We start from the raw sequence: 24,972 nt of genomic DNA on the forward strand, positions 1-24,972 counted from the left end.
TTTGGGGAGCTTCTAACTTATGTAGCTTCTTCCAGAATCAGTAGCTCTCCCAAGCAATTCAGCTTTTGGTCCAGATTCTAAGAAGTTGCAGTTGTATAATTCAGAAAATAAACTAGAAGCCAGAAGCTAAAAAAATCCAGCCTTTTGAGATTCTCAGAAGCTGGCTCGCTACCAATTAATCAGCTTCTCAAAATTTTAAGCTCCTCCAAATAAGCCCCAGCTAGAAGCTACGTTTGTCAGTTTCTCCATATTCTCATCAGCTAGTTTCTCACCAGTTGTTTTTAAAAATCTTAAACTCCCCAACAGCAGCATATATATATATATGCCAGCTTGGTGCAAGCTATATATATATATATATATATATATATATATATATATATATATATATATATATATAGACACACACACACACATACATACATACATATATATATATATATATATATATACATATATATATATATACATATATATATATATACATATATATACATACATATATACATATATATATGTCGGTGACATGGGACCGGGAGTATCATGACTCGAGGCTTGAGGCAGACGCAATCGCCCACGTGGCCTGGCACCCTCGGGGGACGTCGGGCCCGAGGGTGATGTGTGCGCCCACCTCTTGGTCTCCCCGAGGGGGGGGGTCGGACCACTCCAGCCTCGCCCCCGAGGGCCGAGGTGCCCCGACCCCTCGCGTTTTCTACTCCACGTGTATGGGTTAGGTGAGCACAGCAGGGCTCACCTAACCGCATTTATTGCGCCTCGGCTAAGCGGGTCACGCCGCACGAAGTGCAGTGCAGTGCACTCGATTATCCGGTCTGTGACCAGTCACAGACCGGTCAAATCGCGGGTTAGGTGGCGACAGGCGGTCAGACGCATGCTTCGCCCCATCCTGTCTAGACGAGAGCTTCTAGGCACTCGTCCCCGGCTGGAGCTAACGTGTTACATCCCAGAGATGACACGTTAGCCCCGATCGATATATGCCAGGCTTCATCCTAACCATTACAAGCAAGATGTTGTTTGAAGAAGGGCAAACATGCACGTTGCTGAGCCGACGTGTGGTGGACAAGAATGACCGATTTGTGACCGGTCTGACACTGCTCATGTTGTCAGCACGCAGCCACCTTCCCACGACGTGCCCGCCTCAGGCAGAAGTGGAGGTAGGTATGTGCCGTCCCGTCAGGAGGATGTTCGGAGGACGACCGTGCAAATCTCCGTCCATTTATGAAAAGAAGAAAAGTCCAGTTTGGAAAGAGAGGGGTGCATGTGGTATCCCCTTGAAGTATAAAAGGAGGACCTTGCCCATAGAGAAGGGGGTTTTGGTTTTTGGGTTGATTCTTTCCAGATTCAGAGCCTAGAACGAGGGAGTGGTCGGCTCACACTTTGTAGCTCCTTCGTACACAGGTCCACCAAAACACAGGAGTAGGGTATTACGCTTCTCAGCGGCCCGAACCTGTATACATCGCCCGTGTCTCGCGTTTCTTCCTAGCGGACGATCTTTCCACATACCGAGAGAGCTTGAGATTTCACCCTAAGCCCCCGGCCGAACCGGCAAAGGGGGGCCTGTGCGGTCTCCCGGTGAGGAGCCACGAGCTCCGTCATCTGGCGCGCCAGGCAGGGGGCTCAGCGAGTGTTTTCTGAGCTCTCGCACTTTTCCGGGTGCGTCAAGTTTTTCTTGATCAGCCTCATGGCTGAGCAAACAAAGGCACCCGACCTCTCTCCCAGTGTGAGTGGCGACGACGGGGAGCCGAATCCACGCCGTCGAGCTCGCACTCCACCGCCCCCTCCTCGCCAAAGTCCTAAGCAGGGGGAGGCGCTCGAAAGGGTCGAAAGATCCGCGGCTTCACCGATCGCGGGCGATGGAGGAGAACGGCGAGATGGGGAGCGTCGCCTCCTTGTCTACGGCGACGGCAGCACGCCCCAGGGCGCGCTCCAAGCTGCGGGCGCGCTCTTACGCCACCCGCCTGTCGTCCCTGACCCGGAATCTCCAGCCCAACGATGGCTGGACGACGTGGCCAAATTGGTCATGACGGCGCGGCAGCGCCTAGATGCTGGTGGGCGGTCCTCCGCCACCAAGACCTCTGGTGCTGCTACCACTGGCTCCGCGTCGTCAAGACGAAGGGCACGACGAGCAGCAGCCGCTGTTCGCCGTTCGGTAGCCACTCCCTCATCGACTCCTTCGACCCGAGAAGATCTGCGTAGGGAGCAGGGCGCCCGCGCCAGCCTCGAGCGCCGGCGTAATGACCGAAGTGCTGCCCACGCAATGGAAGGCGCTTCCTCGTCCAGAGTGTCACCTCGACACGGACCTGGGAATCAGCCCTCCGTGCCCCCGGTTGGTGGTGTTGGCTGTAGAGCCTTCGTGGCGAGTCTTCGGAATGTCCGTTGGCCCCCAAGGTTCCGGCCCACCATCGCCGAAAAATATGATGGCAGTGTCAACCCCACTGAGTTTCTCCAGGTCTATACGACCGGGATTGAGGCCGCTGGGGGTGACGACAGAGTCATGGCGAATTTCTTTCCCATGGCCCTGAAGGGACAGGCGCGGGGTTGGCTAATGAACCTGCCACCTGCGTCGGTCCACTCTTGGGAGGATTTATGCCAACAGTTCACCATGAACTTTCAAGGCACTTATCCGCGCCCAGGCGAAGAAGCGGACTTGCACGCGGTACAGCGAGGGGATGATGAGTCACTTCGCTCGTACATTCAGCGGTTTTGCCAAGTCCGCAATACCATACCATGCATCCCTGCACACGCGGTGATCTACGCGTTCAGGGGTGGTGTGCGGCACAACCGCATGCTCGAAAAGATCGCTTCCAAAGAGCCCCAGACTACCGCGGAGCTTTTTCAGCTCGCAGACCGAGTGGCTCGTAAGGAGGAAGCATGGACCTGGAACCCCTCCGGTTCCGGAGTGACAGCTTCGGCCGCCCCCGGATCCGCCGCTCAGACAGGGCAGCGTGACAGGAGGAGGAAGAAGAGGTCGGTCTATTCCGGCGACGAGGGTCATGTCCTCGCCGTCGAGGGCGCTTCACGGGCCACCCGAAAGGGGAGGCCTTCGAGCGATAAAAAGAAGGAGGCCAGTGTTCCCAGCAGGGAGCGCCCTACCGGCAAGTGGTGCACCGTCCACAACACCTCCCTCCATGACCTTGCGGACTGTCGCGCAGTCAAAAGCTTGGCTGAGCGGACAAGGAAGTGGGAGGAGGAGAGGAGGCAGGAGCGCCGGGAAGGCAAGTCCCCGGCGGTTCCTTCCGGCCGTCGGCGAAGTGAGGCCAAGCAGAAGGCCCCCGCCGAGGACATCGATGATGGCGATAATGACCTAGGTTTCCAAGAGCCTGGAGCTACCATAGCCACTGTCGATGGAGGAGCGTGTGCGCACGTTTCTCGCCGGAGCCTCAAGGCCATGAAGCGAGAGCTTCTGGCCGCTGCCCCTACTCATGAGGCGACGCGCCGGGCGCGGTGGTCGGAGGTTGCCCTCACTTTCGACCAGACCGACCACCCACCGTGTGTCGCCCGGGGAGGGCAGATTGCGATGGTGGTTTCCCCCACCATCTGCAACGTGAAGTTGGGGCGTGTCCTCATAGATGGGGGAGCGGCCCTCAACATCATTTCTCCCGCGGCTTTTGATGCCATCAAGGCCCTGGGGATGGTGCTCCAGCCGTCCCAACCGATTATCGGTGTGACTCCGGGGCACACATGGCCGTTGGGTCACATCGACCTACCGGTCACCTTTGGTGGATCAACCAACTTCCGCACGGAGCGGGTGAACTTCGATGTGGCGGACCTCAGTCTGCCCTACAACGCGGTCCTGGGGAGGCCCGCGTTGGTGAAGTTCATGGCGGCGGTCCACTACGCCTACCTCCAGATGAAGATGCCGGGCCCCGGTGGCCCCATCTCTGTCCATGGCGACCTGAAAGTCGCGCTCGCTTGCATGGAGCAGCGCGCGGACCACCTCGCTGCTGCGTCCAAGCCCGAGGGTGGTGACGAGAGGCTTGGCACCTCCGCCCCCGCCGCCCCGAAGCAGCGGATAGTCACGTCCGATGAGGTCCCGGTCAAGGAGGTCACACTGGGCGACGGCCCGTCCAAGACCACACGGATCGGTGGTCTTTTGGACGGCAAATAGGAAGACGCGCTCGTCTCCTTCCTGCGGGCAAACGCTGACGTCTTCGCATGGAGACCGGCGGATATGCCCGGGGTCCCCAGGGAGGTGATCGAGCACCGTCTCGCCGTGCGGCCGGGCGCAAGGCCGGTCCGGCAGAAAGTGCGGCGCCAGGCCCCGGAACGTCAAGCCTTCATCCGCGAGGAGGTGGCGCGACTTCTGGAGGCCGGATTCATCCGCGAGGTCATCCACCCGGAGTGGCTGGCGAACCCGGTGGTCGTTCCCAAGGCGAACGGCAAGCTTCGGATGTGCATCGACTACACCGACCTTAACAAGGCATGTCCTAAGGATCCTTACCCCTTGCCTCGCATAGATCAGATTGTCGACTCCACAGCGGGGTGCGACCTTTTGTGTTTTCTAGATGCATATTCTGGTTACCATCAGATTCGCATGGCTAGGGAAGATGAGGAAAAAACTGCGTTTATTACTCCCATAGGAACTTATTGTTATACGACAATGCCCTTTGGGTTAAAGAATGCAGGTCCTACTTTTCAACGTACTACTCGAATTTCTTTGGGTAGCCAATTAGGACGTAATGTTGAGGCTTATGTCGATGACTTGGTTGTAAAAACGCGCAACCAGGAAACGTTGCTTTCAGATTTAGCGGAAACTTTTGAGAGCCTCCGCTCCGCCCGCATAAAACTGAACCCCGATAAGTGTGTGTTTGGTGTACCTGCGGGCAAGCTTCTCGGGTTCTTGGTCTCTGCCCGAGGCATCGAGGCCAACCCCGAGAAGATACGAGCTATAGAGCGGATGCGCCCCCCCAGTAAACTTAGGGATGTGCAATGTGTCACCGGTTGCATGGCCGCCCTAAGTCGGTTCATATCGAAGCTGGGAGAGAAGGCGCTACCCTTATTTAAGCTCCTCAAGCGCTCCAGGCCGTTTACTTGGACGAAGGAAGCTGAACGCGCCCTCACTCAGTTGAAAGCATATCTCAGCTCTCCTCCGGTTCTAGTCGCCCCGGAGCCAAACGAGCCCCTGCTACTCTACTTAGCGGCGACCCCCCAAGTAGTTAGTGCAGCGTTGGTTGTGGAGCGCGATGAGGGCAATCCTCATTCCGCGCACCCCCACCCTGTGCTGACTTGGCCCGGGAGCGAGCAGGGAGGAGAGGCCCCCGAGCCGAACGGTGGCCTAAGGCCCCTGACGACCGGAGTCGGCCCTCTCCCCGCTCGTCAGACGGTGCTGGGCGCCCCCGACCCTCAGGAAGGCCCCGAGGCCACTGCGGGAAGGCCGCACCTATCGCCCTTTGACCCCGAGGCTAACCCTGTACCGATTCGACCCGGGAGGGAGCAGGGAGAAGAGGCCCCCGAGCCGAACGGTGGCCTAAGGCCCCTGACGACCAGAGTTGGCCCTTTGCCCGCTTGTCCGACGACGCCAGGAGCCCCCGACCCCCAGGACGGCCCTGAGGCCACTGTGGGAAGGCCGCCCCTGTCGTCCTCCGACCCCGAGGTCATCGGCACAGAAGACGAGTGTGCCCCGAGGGGCCACTTGGATGAGGAGCGCCCCGGGGATATGGCCCTTAGCGAAGGGGATCGGCCCCACCGAAGGGTGCAGCGGCCCGTCTACTTTGTTAGCGAGGCCCTCCGAGACGCCAAGACCCGATACCCTCAGGCCCAGAAGATGCTTTACGCTATTCTGATGGCCTCGAGGAAACTGCGCCATTATTTTCAGGCGCATCGGGTCACTGTGGTTACGTCTTACCCCCTCGGTCAAATCTTGCATAATCGAGAGGGTACAGGACGAGTGGTAAAATGGGCAATCGAGCTTTCTGAGTTCGATCTGCACTTTGAACCACGCCACGCTATCAAGAGCCAGGCCCTCGCCGATTTTGTGGCAGAGTGGACCCCGGCTCCAGAGACCGTCTCAATCCCCGAGGGCAGCACGGACCCCTCTCAGCTGCCTCACACCGCCCACTGGGTGATGCAGTTCGACGGTTCTCTGTCTCTCCAGGGCGCCGGTGCGGGGGTCACATTGACCTCTCCGAACGGAGACGTCCTCAGATACTTGGTCCGTCTCGACTTTCGAGCGACTAATAATATGGCAGAGTACGAGGGACTCCTTGCCGGACTCAGAGTGGCAGCTGGACTGGGGATCCGCCGCCTCTTAGTGTTAGGCGACTCCCAGCTGGTCGTTAACCAGGTCTGTAAGGAGTACCGGTGCTCTGACCCACAGATGGACGCTTACGTACGCCAAGTGCGGCGTATGGAGCGCCATTTTGACGGGATAGAGCTTCGGCATGTACCCAGACGGGATAACATGGTTGCCGACGAACTCTCACGGCTCGCGTCCTCGCGAACCCAGACCCCACCGGGCGCCTTTGAAGAAAGGCTTACCCAGCCGTCGGCGCGACCCGACCCCTTAGGGGAGACGGATGCGCCTGACCGGCCCCCGAGGCCCGTCGGAGTCCAGGCCTCGGGACCCGAAGGGAGCGCTCCAAGCTCCCTTAGATTGATTGCTTGGATCTCTGAGATCCAAGCATACCTCACAGATAAGACTCTACCTGAGGACCGTGAAGGGAGTGAACGCGTCCAACGCATTTCCAAACGCTACGTGCTGGTAGAAGGGACCCTCTATCGGCGCGCGGCTAATGGAATCCTCCTGAAGTGCATTCCTCAGGAACAAGGTGTTGAGCTTCTTGCCGATATCCATGAAGGCGAGTGCGGAGCCCATTCCGCCTCGCGCACCTTGGTTGGCAAGGCCTTTCGTCAAGGGTTCTATTGGCCAACAGCTCTCAATGATGCAGTTGATCTGGTCCGGCGATGCAGAGCGTGTCAGTTTCACGCCAAGCAAATCCATCAGCCGGCCCAGGCCCTGCAGATCATACCACTTTCGTGGCCATTTGCTGTCTGGGGGCTCGATATCCTGGGACCGTTTAAGCGGGCCCCGGGCGGGTTTGAGTATCTGTATGTCGCGATCGACAAGTTCACTAAGTGGCCCGAGGCTTATCCGGTCGTCAAGATCGATAAGCACTCTGCACTTAAATTCATTAAGGGCATCACGGCCCGTTTTGGGGTGCCTAACCGTATTATTACGGATAATGGCACCCAATTCACTAGTGAACTCTTCGGCGACTACTGCGAAGACATGGGCATCAAGCTCTGCTTCGCCTCACCTGCCCACCCCAGAAGCAATGGCCAAGTGGAGCGCGCCAATGCAGAAATCCTCAAAGGCCTTAAAACCAAGACTTTCAATATTCTCAAGAAGCATGGCGATTCGTGGATCGAGGAGTTGCCAGCGGTGCTCTGGGCAAACCGAACCACACCAAGCCGAGCAACCGGGGAAACGCCTTTCTTCCTCGTCTACGGCGCAGAAGCGGTTCTCCCATCCGAGCTCACCCTGAGGTCTCCTCGGGCCACCATGTACTGCGAAGCTGATCAAGATCAGCTTCGCAGAGATGACCTCGACTACTTGGAAGAGCGAAGAAGGCGCGCGGCCCTCCGAGCCGCGCGCTACCAGCAGAGCCTGCGGCGCTACCATCAGCGCCACGTCCGGGCCCGATCACTCTGCGTCGACGACCTCGTCTTACGCCGCGTCCAAACGCGTGCTGGATTGAGCAAGCTCTCACCAATGTGGGAGGGTCCGTATCGAGTGATCGGTGTCCCCCGGCCGGGCTCCATACGGCTGGCCACGGGCGACGGCACTGAGCTGCCTAACCCGTGGAACATCGAACACCTTCGTCGCTTCTACCCCTGAGGGGGGGGGTCGAGTGTCAGGTTTTGGCTCGGGCCAACCCCGCACCCCCCTCGGGTGTGCAGGGTTAGCCGGGGGCTACCACGCATGCACATTCTCATTTCTCTCATTTCAGTATTTCAATAAAAGCAGTTTCAATTTCCTAAGGGCTGTATCTGTGCCGTTTTTCCTTTTTGAAGAATTTTGACTTGAAATAAGGTCACTCGTGCTCAACCTTGCCCTCGGGGGCTCGGTTCGGTCAGCTAAAATCGCCAAACGGGGCCCAGAACCGAGCCGTGCCCCGGGGCGTGGTGAACTCCGGGGGGGAATCGGCAAAAACCCACAATCGGGTCACCCATAACCCTCGGTCACCACGTTCCCGGCCTGGCCAGTCTCGACATGCGGATCTCCCCAGGCACTAGTCCCGACCCGCGCTTTTCGAGGACTGGGACTTGGGCACGGGCCCTTAAATCAAGCTAAGACACAAAAAGAGGATCACGGCACAGATCATCCTCATCTCATTCGCATAGCAAAATAAAATTAACACAAAGAATTTTTTCATCATTTTTGATTGCAGATTGTAAGTTGATTTATACAAAAAACAGGCCCGAGGGCCTTAGAAGAAAGAAAAAGAAGAAAGTTGAAGATTGGCGGGGGCCTGGGGGCTCAATCCGATGCGCCCGGGTCGCCGGCCTCGTCTTCCACGTCGTCTGCACCGCTGGCATCGCCCTCCTCGTCGGAGTTGGGGGCGAACGCGAGCCGAGGGGCCGACCCCTCGAAACCGTGGACGATGTGGTCGGCGGCATCCCGGACCCGCGCGCGCGCGTCGTCCTCAGTCCCGGGAGGGAACTCTTCCAGCGCCACCCATGGAGAGAAGTTGGGGTCCCTGGCCTGGTAACTCGCTAGTACGAGTTCAACCGCTCCTTGGGCGAGGTCCCTCGAGGATGACTTGATGGTCTTCTCGAGCTCCTCGGGGAGTTGTTGGAGAGCCCAGGCCATCTTCGTGAGGTGCGGAGCGAGGCCTTCCAGGTTGGTGGGATGTGTCATTGACTGGCCTTTCCAGAGGCCCGCTTGCCGACCGGCGCGATCCAGGCGGGAGACCGCATCCCAGAGCATGCCGGGCCCTATCTCGCCCGCCAAGCGGAGGGCCTCGGCTTCCCCGGCGGATGAGTCTAGCGCGCGCTGCATGTCTGCGACGATGTGTTCGGCATCTGCGAGGCGGGCGGCTAAGTCGCTTTCGCCCGCAGCCGCCCCGCCGATGCACGCCCTCGCGTCCAGATCTTTTTCCCGCGCCTCGAGATCGGCAGCCCGCTGCTCCAGTGCGGCTCTCTCGGCGCGGACGGATTCCGAGTTGCGGCGGGCCTGCTCCGTCAGCGCTGCCTCACGGAGGGACAGGGAGTCCGCCAACCGTTGCGCTTCGGCCTCGGCCTCTTCGAGAGCTTGCTCCCGCTCGGACTTTCTCCGCGACGCAGGCGCGCTCCTCCAGCGCCATGGCGCGCGCCTCGAGGGCCTCTTCACGCCGCCGGAGCGCCGCTTCAGTCTCCGTCGCTCGCTGCTCTCGGGCAGCGGCGGCATCAAGAACCCCCTGGGCGGCGTCGAGCTTTTTCTTCAGCTCCGCCTCCCAGTTCCCGTGCTGAAGGCGGAGGGAGTCCTGCGCCTCGATCATCATAGTAGTGGCGATGAGGGCAGCCCCCCGCTCCTCCTCCACCTCTCGGGCGATCTCTGCCAGCGCCGCTTTGCGGGCTTCAAGCTCCGAGACGTGACGGCGGTGAGCCTTACGGCCCACCTCCACCATGACATCCACCGAGCGCCGCCCCTCCTCGACACGCGCCCATGCGGCCTCGAGCTCCGCTCGTTCCGCTCGCAGGGCCTCCACCTGGGCGCTGAACCCATCTAGCACCGCGGTGTTTGCGGCGGCCAAGGCCTGCAGAAGGGGCTCGGCGCTCAGCGGGGCAACAGAAGACGAGGAGAAGAGCCGCCTTGGAGAGAATGCGACGCGGCTCGGCCCGCCGGAGGACGCACTGGGCTCGGGGATGTCCCCCGGACCCGTTTGGTCCTGGGCGTCGCCTGGGGAAGTGGGCCCAGGCGATCCGCCCGCGGCCTCGTCGCGAGCCGCCCCGGAGGCTGTCGCCTGAGCGTCGCCCGAGGGAGTAGGCCCAAGCGACGCGCCAGCAGCTTTGTCGTGAGCTGCCTCGGAAGACGCCATCGTCTCAGCCTGGCGAACCCGGGCGGCTTCCTCCCGAGCGGCTTCCTCGGCTTGGCGGGCCCGGGCGGCCTCCTCCCGAGCGGCTTCCTCGGCTTGGCGGGCCCGGGCGGCCTCCTCCCGAGCGGTATCCTCAGCCTGGCGAGCCCGGGCGGCTTCCCGGGCGGCCTCTTCAGCTTCCCGAAGGCGATCTGCGGCCTCTCGCCGGTCAGATTCTCGCCTCCGTTCCTCTGCGGCCGCCGGATCTTCGGCCTCGGATTGGCCGGACTTGGGATGGCGGGAGGAACGTGACGGGACATCACTGAAGCAGAAAGAAAAACCAGAAGGCAAACAAGATGGGTAAGAGAAAACTTGCTTTTGGGATAGAAGAAAAGACGGTCGCAATGAGCGTGGGACGAACCTGCGAGGGGGTCGGTTAAATGACCACCTTGGAGGGGAAATTAGGTTTCCCCGGGATGGTTCTGTCTCCCCCATCTTGCGCAGCCGCTTCTTCTTGCGCTCCCCCTCGGGCTGCGATGTTGGCGCGGCCCCCTCCGGGCGCCTGCTGCTGGCACGCACCGCCCCGCCCCCTCGGGGAGGAGATGGGGGAGGTGTTCCTCCCAGTTTCCTCTTCCCCCGGGCGTCGGTAGGGCGGTTGCTCCCCGAGCCCCCGACGGGGGGCCCAGAAGCACGACCCCCTCCGGGGGTAGATCGATCCCCCCGGCGGCTCCCACCTGCGCCGTCATGGCCCTTTGGAGCCTGCTCCTCTGAGGCCCCGACCGCCGTCATAATGGTCAAGATGGAGGCGCGATCTGGGTCGCTGCAGAGGGGGAGGATACCGTGGGGGATGAGGGATGCCTCCACGGAGTTGAGATTTAGCACCCGTTGGACCAGTATCTTGAAGTCCTCGGGGGCCCAATCCCATCTGACTCCCTGGTGGGTCCGCATGTAGTCTTCGGGCCCGGTGTACTCCCAGGCGGCCCGAGCGCGCCGCTGGAGCGGCGCAATCCGACGACGGAGGTAGTCGCCGTACACCATGGCCCCGGTGAGCCCCTGGGATCGCAGGCCCGCGAGGCGGTCGAGGACGGCGTCATAGCCATCCCCCAGATCTACCGGCGCCCGCCAGCTGGAGGCCTGCGCCGGGGGCTGGCTCGGAAGTCGGAGATGCGCTTCGTCGGCGAGGGGGGTGTAGAACCAGTCGCTCTTCCAGTCATCCCACTTTTTACGGAGGACGCAGGGGATGTAGCGGTTCAACACCGGCCCCCGCGGCAGGAAATAGCAGCCGCCGACCACCGACGGTGGCGATACCGACTGCACGGTAAAGAACCACCGGAACAGCCGGAGAGATGGGCGCACCCCAATGAACATCTCGCACAGGTGTGCGAAGATGCCCAATGTCATCACTGCGTTGGGGGTAAGGTGCGCCATCTGGAGATCGTAGAACTCCAGGACATCCATGAAGAAAGAAGAAAATGGCGGAACCAGCCCTGCCATTGCGAAGGGGAGAAAGAAGACGGACCGCCCCGGGTAGTCTGGCGCCGGGCGTCCCTCACCCAGCATTACTATCTCACGGCCGGTGGCAGATTCCGGCATGAAGCGGCGCGGCAACCCAGCCTGCTTCTCGCTCGCAATGCGAGAAGGCGGCAGCACGCTACCATCAAGCAGTGCGGAGCCCCGTGCCATGGCGCCGGACGAAGAGAAGATGAAGAGCGAGCGCGTGTGGCGAAAGAAGGGCGCAGGGAAGAAGGAGTTAGGACGCAAGCGGCGAAGGCAAGGGAAATGATGGCGAAAGGAAGGAGACAAATCCCATCCTCAGTGCCTTTATACCCTTGCCAACGCTGTGCCCGGCTCCTCGTTTCTCGCGCCCATTATTTCGCCCCCTCGTTTCTCGCGCCCACGCTTCCACTAATCCCATTCGCCCGCTTGCGGCGCGTGAGATGGATATGCGGTTGCGGCAGTCGAGATAGATCGTATCGTGCGCGCGTTAATTGCGCTCGCCGACCGAAGCGACATTACCGTATCTCCAGGCGAGGCAAATCGGCTCGCCCAGATTCGTGCGCCGCTCAGGTGATGTGGCAGTCTTGAAGAGACCGCCCATTATTGACAGCCAAATTACCATTACCGGTGTGCATGGTTTGAGACCGTTGGGTTTTTGCCCAACCATGGAGACCGGTCCCACCTGTCACCAGGCTTTAGGAGTGGCGTCACGCCCGGCCGCTTCCCATAAGAAGGGCGATCGCCCTGGCATAACGCCGGGGGCTACTGTCGGTGACATGGGACCGGGAGTATCATGACTCGAGGCTTGAGGCAGACACAATCGCCCACGTGGCCTGGCACCCTCGGGGGACGTCGGGCCCGAGGGTGATGTGTGCGCCCACCTCTTGGTCTCCCCGAGGGGGGGGGGTCGGACCACTCCAGCCTCGCCCCCGAGGGCCGAGGTGCCCCGACCCCTCGCGTTTTCTACTCCACGTGTATGGGTTAGGTGAGCACAGCAGGGCTCACCTAACCGCATTTATTGCGCCTCGGCTAAGCGGGTCACGCCGCACGAAGTGCAGTGCAGTGCACTCGATTATCCGGTCTGTGACCAGTCACAGACCGGTCAAATCGCGGGTTAGGTGGCGACAGGCGGTCAGACGCATGCTTCGCCCCATCCTGTCTAGACGAGAGCTTCTAGGCACTCGTCCCCGGCTGGAGCTAACGTGTTACATCCCAGAGATGACACGTTAGCCCCGATCGATATATGCCAGGCTTCATCCTAACCATTACAAGCAAGATGTTGTTTGAAGAAGGGCAAACATGCACGTTGCTGAGCCGACGTGTGGTGGACAAGAATGACCGATTTGTGACCGGTCTGACACTGCTCATGTTGTCAGCACGCAGCCACCTTCCCACGACGTGCCCGCCTCAGGCAGAAGTGGAGGTAGGTATGTGCCGTCCCGTCAGGAGGATGTTCGGAGGACGACCGTGCAAATCTCCGTCCATTTATGAAAAGAAGAAAAGTCCAGTTTGGAAAGAGAGGGGTGCATGTGGTATCCCCTTGAAGTATAAAAGGAGGACCTTGCCCATAGAGAAGGGGGTTTTGGTTTTTGGGTTGATTCTTTCCAGATTCAGAGCCTAGAACGAGGGAGTGGTCGGCTCACACTTTGTAGCTCCTTCGTACACAGGTCCACCAAAACACAGGAGTAGGGTATTACGCTTCTCAGCGGCCCGAACCTGTATACATCGCCCGTGTCTCGCGTTTCTTCCTAGCGGACGATCTTTCCACATACCGAGAGAGCTTGAGATTTCACCCTAAGCCCCCGGCCGAACCGGCAAAGGGGGGCCTGTGCGGTCTCCCGGTGAGGAGCCACGAGCTCCGTCAATATATATACATACATATATACATATATATATATACATACATATATACATATATATATATATATACATATATATATACATATATATATATACATATATATATACATATGTCGGTGACATGAGGCCGGGGGTATCGTGACTAGAGGCTTGGGTAGCCGCGATCACCCACGTGGCCCGACCCCCGAGGGGGTCGGGCCCGAGGGTGACGTGGCCACCTCTCCCTCTGTCTCCCCGAGGGGTCGGGCCGCTCCCGTTTCAGCCCCGAGGGCTGGGGCGCCCCGACCCCCTGTGGTGTTGGCGCCACGTGTGTGGGTTAGGTGAGCACAGCGGCGCTCACCTAACCGCATTTATAGCAGGTTAGACGAGCGCGCCACGCCGCATTCAATGCGGCGCAGCGCATGCTTATCCGGTCCGTGACCAGTCGCGGTATGTGACCGGTCACAGACCGGTCAGATCGCGGGTTAGGTGGCAACAGGCGGCCTGTCGCACGCCTCGCCCCGTCCCGTCGGAATGATGAGAGTTTCCTGGCTCTCGTCTCTAGCCGGAGCTAGCGTGCTAACTCCTGGAGTTGGTATGTCAGTCCCGGTCAGATCCATTCTAGGCTTCAGTGCAAGCATGGCAAGAAAGTCGCTGGCCATTGAATGAAGGTTGAAACGGGCGTCCACTGGGAGAGCTGACGAGCGGAGCAGAAGGCGTGTGCTGTGCTTGTCAGAAGTCACTTCCGGCTGTAGACTAGCCCTCATTGTAAAAAGAATGTTTCTTTTCTTAGGCAGCTAGAGGCCCATGTGGTGACCCCTAACGAGATAAAAAAGGAGGCCCAGGCCTAAGGGGGGATGGGAGAGCCTGAACTCTCTCTGGCTCTCGAGCTCTCTGTAATTCCTTCACACACAGATCCACCAGAACACAGGAGTAGGGTATTACGCTTCTCAGCGGCCCGAACCTGTCTACGTCGCCCGTGTCTTGTGCGATTCTTCTCGCTGACATTCCTTAAATCGAGGGCGAAGAACCTCACATAGCGCCCCCGGCCGAACCGGCAAAGGGGGGCCTGCGCGGTCTCCCGGTGAGGAGCCTCAAGCTCCGTCAACATATATATATATATATATATATATATATATATATATATATATATATATATATATATATATATATATATATATATATATATATATATATATATATATATATATATATATATATATATATATATATATATATATATATATATATATATATATATATATATATATATATATATATATAAGAACAACTCCATCGTATCGCATCTATTATATTGTGCATATATTATTGTTTTTTCCTTTAGAAATAACTAATTTATTTTTTTTAAAAAAATCAAAAGTAGTGTGATATACGATCAGATATTTTACTGTAAAAAGTGAAACCGGTTAATCAAGTAACCCGGCCTTAAAGTAGTTTAATTTGACCTCCAGATGAAGCCAGTATCTTGAATTCATGATCATAGGTCTGATTAGCTCCTTTTTTATATATATAATATAAAAATATTAGCTTGGAAAGAAGTTGTGTAGTGATGCCAAGTGGTCTAATTAAGCTAGCTAGGGCGTCCCAGCTGTACGCTAGTCAAAGAGAGGAAGAGGATGAGCGGCTGACTGCGATATGGGCTCTAATAATTTTCAAGTCGCACACTACCGATCATATATATCAGTATATATCATTGCCATCACGACAAAACTTGGCTACAAATGACGACTAAATATAAGTGGTAAGCTACAGCGAATTCCAAGGTTTAAGGGTATATTTGGGACCTTTATTTAGATTTTCATAAGCAACTGATGAAAATTTAGTTGGCAAAAATCTGAAGAAGCTGAGAAAAGTTTTTGGCTGATATAATTCATTTATGGATTCTACATCCACAATTTCTTAAAATCTGAATAAAAAAACTAAATTATTTGATAGAACTATAATTTTGAAAGAAACTCTATTTATCAGAACCTCAAAAGACCCTAAAGCAACCATACAACTTCATGAAGCTAATATATACTCCCTCCGTTTCAAAATATTTGACACCATTGACTTTTTAAGCACATGTTTGACCGTTCGTCTTATTAAAAAAAGTGTGAAATTAATATGTAAAACTATATGTGTACATGAAAGTATATTTAACAATAAATCAAATGATATGAAAAGAATAAATAATTACTTAAATTTATTGAATAAGACGAATGGTTAAACACGTGCTAAAAAGTCAACGGTGTAAAACATTTTAAAAGGGAGGGAGTAATTAAGTTGCTTTTTGTAATTTTGTCGTCCTTGGATCCTATCTATCTAGTTAGCTGGCTAGCTGTAACAGGATGGATACGCACGCAGCATACATGCATATCGAGCACCAAATCGATGTATATGTGGGACATGTTTAGTAGTGTTCTAACTTTTAATCTAACTTGTAGTTCGAACGACCTTAATTAGTTTATGTTTTTCATATATATATATTACTCGAAGTTGATATGCTTGTCTTTTAAGCTGAAACTATATATTTGGTTGTGTTTTAGTTTTAGGGAAGATAGAGCTAGAGCTAGAGCTAGAGCTGAAGTCTTGCAGATATTTCATCCGTTTCAGGTTACAAGACTTTTCAGTATTGCCCATATTTATATAGATATTAATGAATCTAGGCACATATATATGTCTAGATTCATTAACATATATATGAATGTGGATAATGCTAGAAAGTCTTGTAATCTGGAAAGGAGGTAGTAATATACATAGAGAGATAATTCCATATATAAGCTAAATCAGCTGGGGAGATTTTCTGTATCTATATATGGTTGGAAAATACAGTAGCTAGCACGATATGATATGTCCACTTAATTAGGCCGGGCATCGACACCTCGGCACTTTATTGTTTTTTGGGGGGCAAAAAACACTTGTCGATCCATGCATAGCGTGCATGTCATCCACGTACCCACAGGCATCGTGTTCCCGCGCCCGACAATATCCCAACAAGGAATATATATCCATCCATATAATGGAAGACGAAGCAAAACCCTAGCTTATTAGCTAGCTACACCCCTAGCTAGCTACTCTATCCGTCTCATAAAATATTAACTCCTAGAATAAAAAAAAATAGTGGAGGGTAAAAATAACAAAAATACCCCGTATTATTAGAAAAAGTACATAGTAATAGTGATAGTTAGGTAAAGGGTATTTAAGGGATAAAATTTCTCGTTTTATATGCTGAGAGTAGGTAGAATGGTAGAAGTTGATATTTTGTGGAACAAAATTCAAACTCTAGAATTTGATATATTTTTTTTTGGATGGATGGAGTAGATATTTCGAATATGCATGTATAGCGTGTGCGTCTGTTTATTTGTGTGTTTTCTGTAGCTTGATACCTGTTTTGCACATTGAAAAATTATGTGCCTCTACATCGGTCGATCGAATATCATGCTGGAATATCGGCCTGATGATATGTTCTCTCTGAGCTAGAACAGGCATACATGCATGCATAATATGCAGGGCCGTTTAGTACTTGTCATCATTGTATAATGCATGTTGTCATTTTTATATAATATAAACTTTTTTATATATTGTTTAATTAGCATATACCAAGGTTAACGAATTTTTTTTCCTAAACATCCGATTGGCTGAAATATATGGATTTTTGTTTATTGGTTGAAATTTTTGTATAAATTTTGATCCTAAAAATAATTAAATTCTATAAGAGAGAAAGTAGAATCATTCATTGCCCCAACAAACTAAGTCTAAAACACCGAACATCAAGCGAAAGGGCCTCACTACGATGCTCTCTACTAGCAGTAGAACACAATTTAAACCGTTGATCCCATTTGATCGAAGGGTTCAAATCTATTTATATTACCATCCAGTTGGCGATAGCAAAAAAAAAGGGGGCATTATTTAAAAAAAAGGTGTGGAGGGATCTAATTGTCATTTAAACAGTGACTAAACTTTTTTCCTCTTTTTTAACTTTTTTGATGAAATATAAGCGATACCAGTGCAATGCATGATCATAGATAAATTTAGCTTGGAAAAAAATGATAAAGTAACTCTTAATTATTGTATTAGTAAATTACTATTTTACCCTAATGATACTGGTAGTATAATACTATCAGTAGAGAGATACCTATCTCTCTTGTCATATATAATTAATCTAAATGGTCATGATTATATATTTTTAAAAAATCATCACATAGAAAAGCACAGAATTGGCCGACATATATAGATGGAGTATACGGGCACTTAATTAGGTTTGAGTATGACTAGATAGCTGCTTTCCACCTGGACAGCACAGGGGCACGTCCTGTGTCGATCGATGTCTCCAACAGTAGTTAATTAAGGCCACTTGTCTTGATTTTGTTGTCAGAAGGTCTTGTCTGCATTCCTCTCTAACCAAATTGAGCACTGCTTGTGCTCCACGTAACCTAGCTGAAAACTATTTAGAGCCCTCGCATCTCTTTTGCTGCTCTCTAGCTAGTTAAACTCTGTTAACACTTTTGTCAGGTAATGGGATGGGAGAGCTCTTGCTCTCTTTGTCAAAACAATTTTTTTTTGAGCCCTCGCCCTTGTTTGTTATTTGCGGTCCGCATATAAAGTTAAGATAAAATCAAGTATTTTTAATTACACTATATATATCTAGGTGTAGGAAACATTAAGTCCCTATTTTAGAGCGAAACATGAGAACTTGTCATGTGCACATAAATTTTGGTTGTGCATACTGTGCACATTAACTAACAAATGCCACCGAAAATTCTAGAATATTTGTACATGTAGTTACGATAATATTATACGTACGTACAAAATCTCACCTTCAAATTCATTATACTTTAGCTATAAAAAACTATCAATTTTAAAGTATAAATCTATCAGAATTTCATCTTTTATTCCATATGTATAATGAATTTTTTGATAAAACTTTGCATATAGATATAATTATTATACTCTAAAATTATGTAATACTTATTTATTAGTTGATGAGTACGTTTATGCATTTGAAGATATAGATGGATATATATAGTATAACTGCCGATAGAGTGCAATTGAAGATAGATTAAAACTAGTACGGGTCAACGGAATGTGACGCTCATATCGATCAAGACCCGCACGAATTGATTGGGAAAAGAAAAAAAAATAAACTAAACAAAGCAAGAGAGAGAATCGAATCGAGGTAGCCTTCAGGCAGCAACCAGCAGGAAAATGATACGATGAAAACCACTAGCTCTCCATCTCGTTGCCGGTTTCGTCACTAGCTAGCTAGTTTAATCAATTTACGTGTGACCACTAATATAATTAACTAGCACTCGTTGCCTGCATATGCTGCCTATATAAGTAGCACAACACTTGCCCTCCATTTGCACAAAGCAAACAGCTAATTTGTGTAGCGATCCAGCTACAGACAGACGACACCACAAACATAGCTAAGTAGCTTAGGCTTAGGCTTAGCTAAGTACAAGTGCACTTGCGCTTCAAATTTTGCCGGAAAAGCGACCACTAATTAAGCTACTGGCTAGAATGGCGATCGTTGACTTGGTCAATGCCGGAGAGCAGCAGCAGATGGGCAGCAAGAGAGCGGCGGCGGAGGATGGCGACGGCGGCGTGGACGACAGCCGCGAGTACTACTGCCGGCGAGGCGTCCGGCACCTGTGCGACAGCGGCATTACCAGGCTTCCCGGCAACTACGTCCTCCCGGCCTCCGACCGCCCTGGCCAAGCCGCCGGCGCCGCCGCCGCCGCCGGGGGGTCAGTGAAGCTCCCCGTGGTGGACCTGTCGCGCCTCCGCGTCCCTTCGGAGCGCGGCGCGGTGCTCCGGACGCTGGACGCGGCGTGCCGGGAGTACGGGTTCTTCCAGGTGGTGAACCACGGCGTGGGCGGCGAGGTGGTGGGCGGCATGCTCGACGTGGCGCGCCGCTTCTTCGAGCTGCCGCAGCCGGAGCGGGAGCGGTACATGTCCGCCGACGTGCGGGCGCCGGTGAGGTACGGCACCAGCTTCAACCAGGTGAGGGACGCCGTGCTGTGCTGGCGCGACTTCCTCAAGCTCGCCTGCATGCCGCTCGCCGCCGTCGTCGAGTCATGGCCCACCTCGCCGGCCGACCTGCGGGAGGTGGCGTCGAGGTACGCGGAGGCGAACCAGCGCGTGTTCATGGAGGTGATGGAGGCGGCGCTGGAGGCGCTGGGCGTGGGCGGCGGCGGCGTGATGGAGGACCTGGCGGCGGGGACACAGATGATGACGGTGAACTGCTACCCGGAGTGCCCGCAGCCGGAGCTGACGTTGGGGATGCCGCCGCACTCGGACTACGGCTTCCTCACGCTGGTGCTCCAGGACGAGGTGGCCGGACTCCAGGTGATGCACGCCGGCGAGTGGCTCACCGTCGACCCGCTCCCGGGCTCCTTCGTCGTCAACGTCGGCGACCACTTGGAGGTACGTACGTACTTACTTACTTTTCAGCTAACTAGGTAGCTAGCTACTGTACGCAGTAGACTAGTACTAGTCGTCGCTGTCCAAGTACGTGGCAAAACCTAAGCATCCAAATTAGTAATTTGTACTGATAATAATTCGTCTTTTCAGTATCGTGGGACGACCTCTAGTTTTGCTGCATGTGTCACACATGACAAATAAACTCGATCGATCGATCTTGTCACTGCAAAATATCCTTCCTTAAATTAAAGTATTTTAAGACGACTTGCATATATATGCAACTCAGATCAGCAGCCAAAGCTACAGTTTATAGTTGCAATAACATTATTTTACTAGTAGTGGCTAAATGAAATGAAATTGAAATGATGGGGATATGGATGCAGATATTGAGCAATGGACGGTACAGGAGCGTGCTGCACAGGGTGAAGGTGAACTCGAGGAGGCTTCGGGTGTCGGTGGCGTCGTTCCACAGCGTGGCGCCGGAGAGGGTGGTGTCGCCGGCGCCGGAGCTCATCGACGACCGCCACCCGCGCCGCTACATGGACACCGACCTCGCCACCTTCCTCGCCTACCTCGCCTCCGCCGCCGGCAACCACAAGTCCTTCCTCCACTCCAGGAGGCTCTACTGATCGATCCATTCTTAATTGGATCATCTCTACACTATAATTAACTGGATCGGAGTACTCCTGTAATTATAATTATAATTATATTAGCTACTACTACTCATGATCCACCCCCGGTAATTATAATTGCGGAATTGCCTTGGCTAAGTTAGCTCCAAACACAGCCCACAGATCATCGATATGATTGATCAAACTCGATCTCACTTAATTAATTATATAACTACTATATTCACCTATATAGCTAGCTTGCTGTTAGCAGCTTAATTGCCGGAGTAAAATTAAATCAAATCAATCGATCGATTGATCGACAAGAGAACAAGTCAACAGCAGGGCCCAACTCCCTGAACGAGGCAGAGGCAGGATTTGACCGGTCAAACCTAGCTTTTCAGCTTAATTGCCTTCCCAACAATTCGATTGGCGCGCATTGACTAGCTAATAATATCCATACATATGAGAGTATACTATAATTAAGTTGTCTTGTTCTCATCGATCGATTGGTCGTCTGAAAAAGCCAAAGCCAGCTGTGGGTTTGCGTATGTATGCATGTAGTATATTTTTTTTCTAGTTATTAAAATAGTAAGTTGTTGTTTTGACTTTTCAAAGTCAACGTGATTGTACCTTGACGTACATAGTACTGAATCATGTACGTCATCACATATATATATATATTCCGAAAGAGTGTTCATCTAATTAAAGCTTCAGTACAGCACTATCTGAGTTCATGCTTATTTGTCATTCCTATGTTGTTTATATGATCGATCTCAGAATATATATATATTGTGGACAGACTGGATCGATGAGTATGCATGGATGAAATATTATTCGACTCGGCCGAATCTCAACAGCTCACTCGATCGATAAGTTAAGGTAAGCGGATATTAATTTCCACCTAAATTTGCACGGAGCAGATTTCAAAAGTAGAATTGGTTTTATATACAATTCAGTGCTTCTGCTCTATAAACACATATTGTGTGTATAATTATTGATTATGTTTACAAATTGAAGACAATGAGATCATTTGACAGTGCAGTGGCAAATGGTGTATGGTTTCAACCCTAAAATCTCGTGTTTAATCCCTAACCCGCTCACAATTTCTTCTAAAAAATATTTTAAGAGATATCTCTCCCTCCAAATCTTTTTTTTTTTGAAAAAAAAAAATTGAAGACAATGCTCATTGATCATCAACCTAGCTAGCCAGTATACAGTTAACGTACATTTTGTTTGTGTGTTCTGCTCACAAATATTACAGCACTAAGAACCTTGATTGATGGGAGATATATGAATACAATTTACATTTGCATGCAGCAAGTCAAAACTGAAGATCTTCAAATGACAATAAGTTTGGCAAAACAAATGTACATATTTGTCGACGTTTGATGTCGCGATTCCGGTATTTGCATAGTATGGGGATCGTTGGTACTAGGGTATACGCGAGACTGAGGTAAAAGAGATGGGGACGAGGATTTTTATACAGGTTCGGGCCCCTAAATTATCAGGTAATAACCCTACATCCTGTTGGCCGAAGCCGGTATTTCTCTTATTCACCATAATCACACCAGTACAATATTTGGGGTAGCCTATCTAACTGTTGTCGACATGGCGGTCTGAAGGTCTGACTCGTAGTCGACAACAGGGTAGTCTTCCTCCTCGAATCCGTGCCCGGCGAGATCAGAGATAGCGCTTTCGTCTTTCCTGACAGTATCCAGAGACACCGTAGGGGACTAGCCGTGCTTATCCCTGAAGTCGATATCCGGCATCTTGTCTTGGCGTATGTTAGCTTGTATGTTGTGGCTTCTGTCGTTCCGTCTATGGTGGGTGTTGATTGTCCCCTCTTCTCCTAGGGGGCCTTGTATTTATACCCATAGGTGTCCCCTTGTCTAAGTAGAACTAGGGAAACCAATATGGATACAATCCGAGTAGTCCCTGTCGTTTCCATGTAGAACTCTGGTCGTCTTTCCTTATCCGAAACTCCCCCGAGGTCAGTTTCCGTATAAGACATGGTATGTGGTGGGTCCTGCCGAGATTTAGTCAACTACTATTAGGTATGTGGTATCCATAACCCTGACAGTAGTCTCCGACTTCAATGCAAATGAACAGGTTCATATTCTCAACCGCAGACCTTGGAGGAACTGTTATCGAGCTCACGTGATCGTTCTCGGTGAGTTTAGAGATAACGTTTGACTTCCTTTATCAGCCTCGTGCGGGCACCTAAAGGGTTTGTCTGAGTCAATCTCCGACGTCAACCAAGAAAGTACAGAGCATACGACTAAGTCTCCCGTCTTGCTGTAATCGAGAATTTGGATTGAAGTCAAGAAATTTTATCTCGGCGGGTACACCATTTCTTCATTCCGTATTCCTTGTCGATATCCACCAACCGTTCTCGAGCAATCGAGAAGGCGTAGAGTCTGCGACGGAGCTTTGTCAACATTTGTCGTACTCGCCTTAGTCGATCTTGGTATAGAGCCATAGAGACATGGAGTCTTCGATAATGCCGAATAGAATTTTCCTGAAATCAATACTCAGAAAAGAATATTAGATAGAAATAGCCCCCGAGCGAGTGCTCAAAGGGTAACATGTTATAAAATGTATGGAAAACTGAAAATGAATTAGGTTTACAAACCAATGTTTTGTATATGAGCGTCTACTCTTTTACCGACTTCGACCAGTCAGTTTGTTGAGTTATACACTCTCCCTAGCCCCCAGCCTTGTCGTCGGAGAATCGTTCTCGGATGATAAGGCTCTTGGACCTTTGACCTGCCTTAGTTGAATAAGCACTGATCCTAGCCCCTAGCCGTGAAGTTGGAAAATCCATTTCCGATTACACGGCTTGGTTAATACGCACGGCGAGAACTCTTACACGACCAGATCTTACATGGTCTTTCGTTTCTGAAGGATCCGACAAAGCCTTATCCGCTTTGGGCGTCCCCAGCCGAAGTTCCCTTAGGTTCCTCAGAGGCTTTGTCAAGATGGCGTAAAGGGACATGAGGATATGTTTCAACGCTAGATGTCTTTTGTGGTAAGGGATCTCTGGGTAAAACACTTGGCAATATTGTGCACCTGATATCAACTTTGTTGAAGTAAAGGTAATGGGAGAATTGCTACACCTCTGGTCAAGAACTAGGTAGTAGTCGTAACTCAACCACTAGAAGTAAATATACGAGAGATCGCTACGATTGACTGGTTGAGAACCAGTGAGTAGGTGTCTCTCGATCATTTGAAGTCGTGGTGCGAGGACCGCTGCGTTATTGCTGTAGTCGTACCTTGTCCGTCTGAGGTTGCGGTGCGAGAGATTGCTACGTACTGGTTCGAGGACCAGCGAGCGAGTAGAATCATCTCTCGAACACCAATGGAGGTTGCGGTGCGAGAGATTGCTACGTACTGGTTCGAGAACCAGCGGACGAGGTGCGGGAGATTGCTATGTACTGGTTCGAGAACCAGCGAGTGAGTAGAATCATCTCTCGAATACCAATGGAGGTGCTAGAGTTGGTTTATTACATGTGCATCTCATGTGGCCAGCATGACTCACACACCCAACTTGTAGCATATCCGGATGTCCGTTCGCAATCATGTCGGGTGATCAAGCCGACGGTGTTCGCGAGGAATTATCTGTTAACAACCTTTTCTCGAGTAGTCCAGCCATGGCCGGTGCTATGAGATAGGTCGTCGGTCTTCGTTGGTAGGTTGGGCGCGACGACTCTGCATTTGTCGAGATCGGTGTACTTGACCACAACCTACTCGAGTGCTCAATTGTTCCTGAAAAATATTTTCTAGAAGGCAAGACATATAGCAGAGAATATCGAGTATGTACTCAAAAATCTGCATGGATCTTCTAGCATTATCAGGATATAACGAGCAGATTAAATATCAAGCATTACGTAGACCGTAAACAAGTATGATTTATACGGAAGAAAATAGAACGAGCCCCCAGCGTTAAACCGCAGTCGATTTAACATCGGGAACACTTGCATAATAGATATTGTATAAAAAACATGCTCTAAGTAAACATAATAAATTATGGATCTGACAATATTGTATAAATATGAAGTACGGAAAATTTTATATAAAATAATGCGTACCTGTGTAGATACATGTCGGATGTATATACAAAATTAGTAGATCAATTAAATTAATTAACCTAATAATTACCTTAATTAGCCTTGGTAGCCGATCCGAACTTGCCTTCTGGATACATAATGATCACCATGCACGGGTGGCCCGCTGACGTACGCATGCACGTGTACCTAAGGTAAAATTGCCTTCGGTACATTGAAAGTGCTACCGTATGTGCGTGGGTCCCACAGTCGGGCGGCCACTTTGCTGTTGCACTCGTTTAGTTGGTGGAGATTGCTAGACTCCCGATGCCTTGCACCAAATATTGCCGCGAAGGGATTTGGTCGGCAGGTCAGACGACATGTAGTTGACTTCGGTCTGCTGTAGGCCAATGTATCTGAATCCATGAGGACACCTGGTTGATTCTCAGAATAGGCTAAGAGCAAGTATAGTGAAGCACAGTCAGCCGGCGAAATAACTTACCACGTCACCCAAATCTGAGGTGGAAAGAGAGAGAAATCCTAATA

At 51.9% G+C, this 24,972-nt stretch overlaps 1 protein-coding gene across 1 annotated transcript; it reads left to right on the top strand.

The window, feature by feature from the left end:
- The first annotated feature begins 18,711 nt into the window (after positions 1-18,711).
- Positions 18,712-21,085, top strand: LOC4346321 (probable 2-oxoglutarate-dependent dioxygenase SLC1). Its single transcript, XM_015792977.3, has 2 exons — positions 18,712-19,775; positions 20,156-21,085. The coding sequence occupies exons 1-2, from the start codon at positions 18,870-18,872 to the stop codon at positions 20,399-20,401; spliced, it is 1,152 nt and encodes a 383-aa protein (XP_015648463.1). The 5' UTR covers positions 18,712-18,869; the 3' UTR covers positions 20,402-21,085.
- Positions 21,086-24,972: the final 3,887 nt, after the last annotated feature.

The sequence above is a fragment of the Oryza sativa genome, chromosome 8 (genome assembly GCF_034140825.1).
Source record: "Oryza sativa Japonica Group chromosome 8, ASM3414082v1".
Taxonomy (NCBI): domain Eukaryota; kingdom Viridiplantae; phylum Streptophyta; class Magnoliopsida; order Poales; family Poaceae; genus Oryza; species Oryza sativa.

What these genes read in the sequence shown, in the direction of transcription:
- LOC4346321 (XM_015792977.3), top strand. Translation starts at nt 18,870, where the DNA reads ATGGCGATCGTTGACTTGGTCAATGCCGGAGAGCAGCAGCAGATGGGC. An exon ending in ACGTCGGCGACCACTTGGAG is followed by an intron (nt 19,776 to 20,155) that starts GTACGTACGTAC and finishes ATATGGATGCAG; the next exon opens with ATATTGAGCAATGGACGGTA.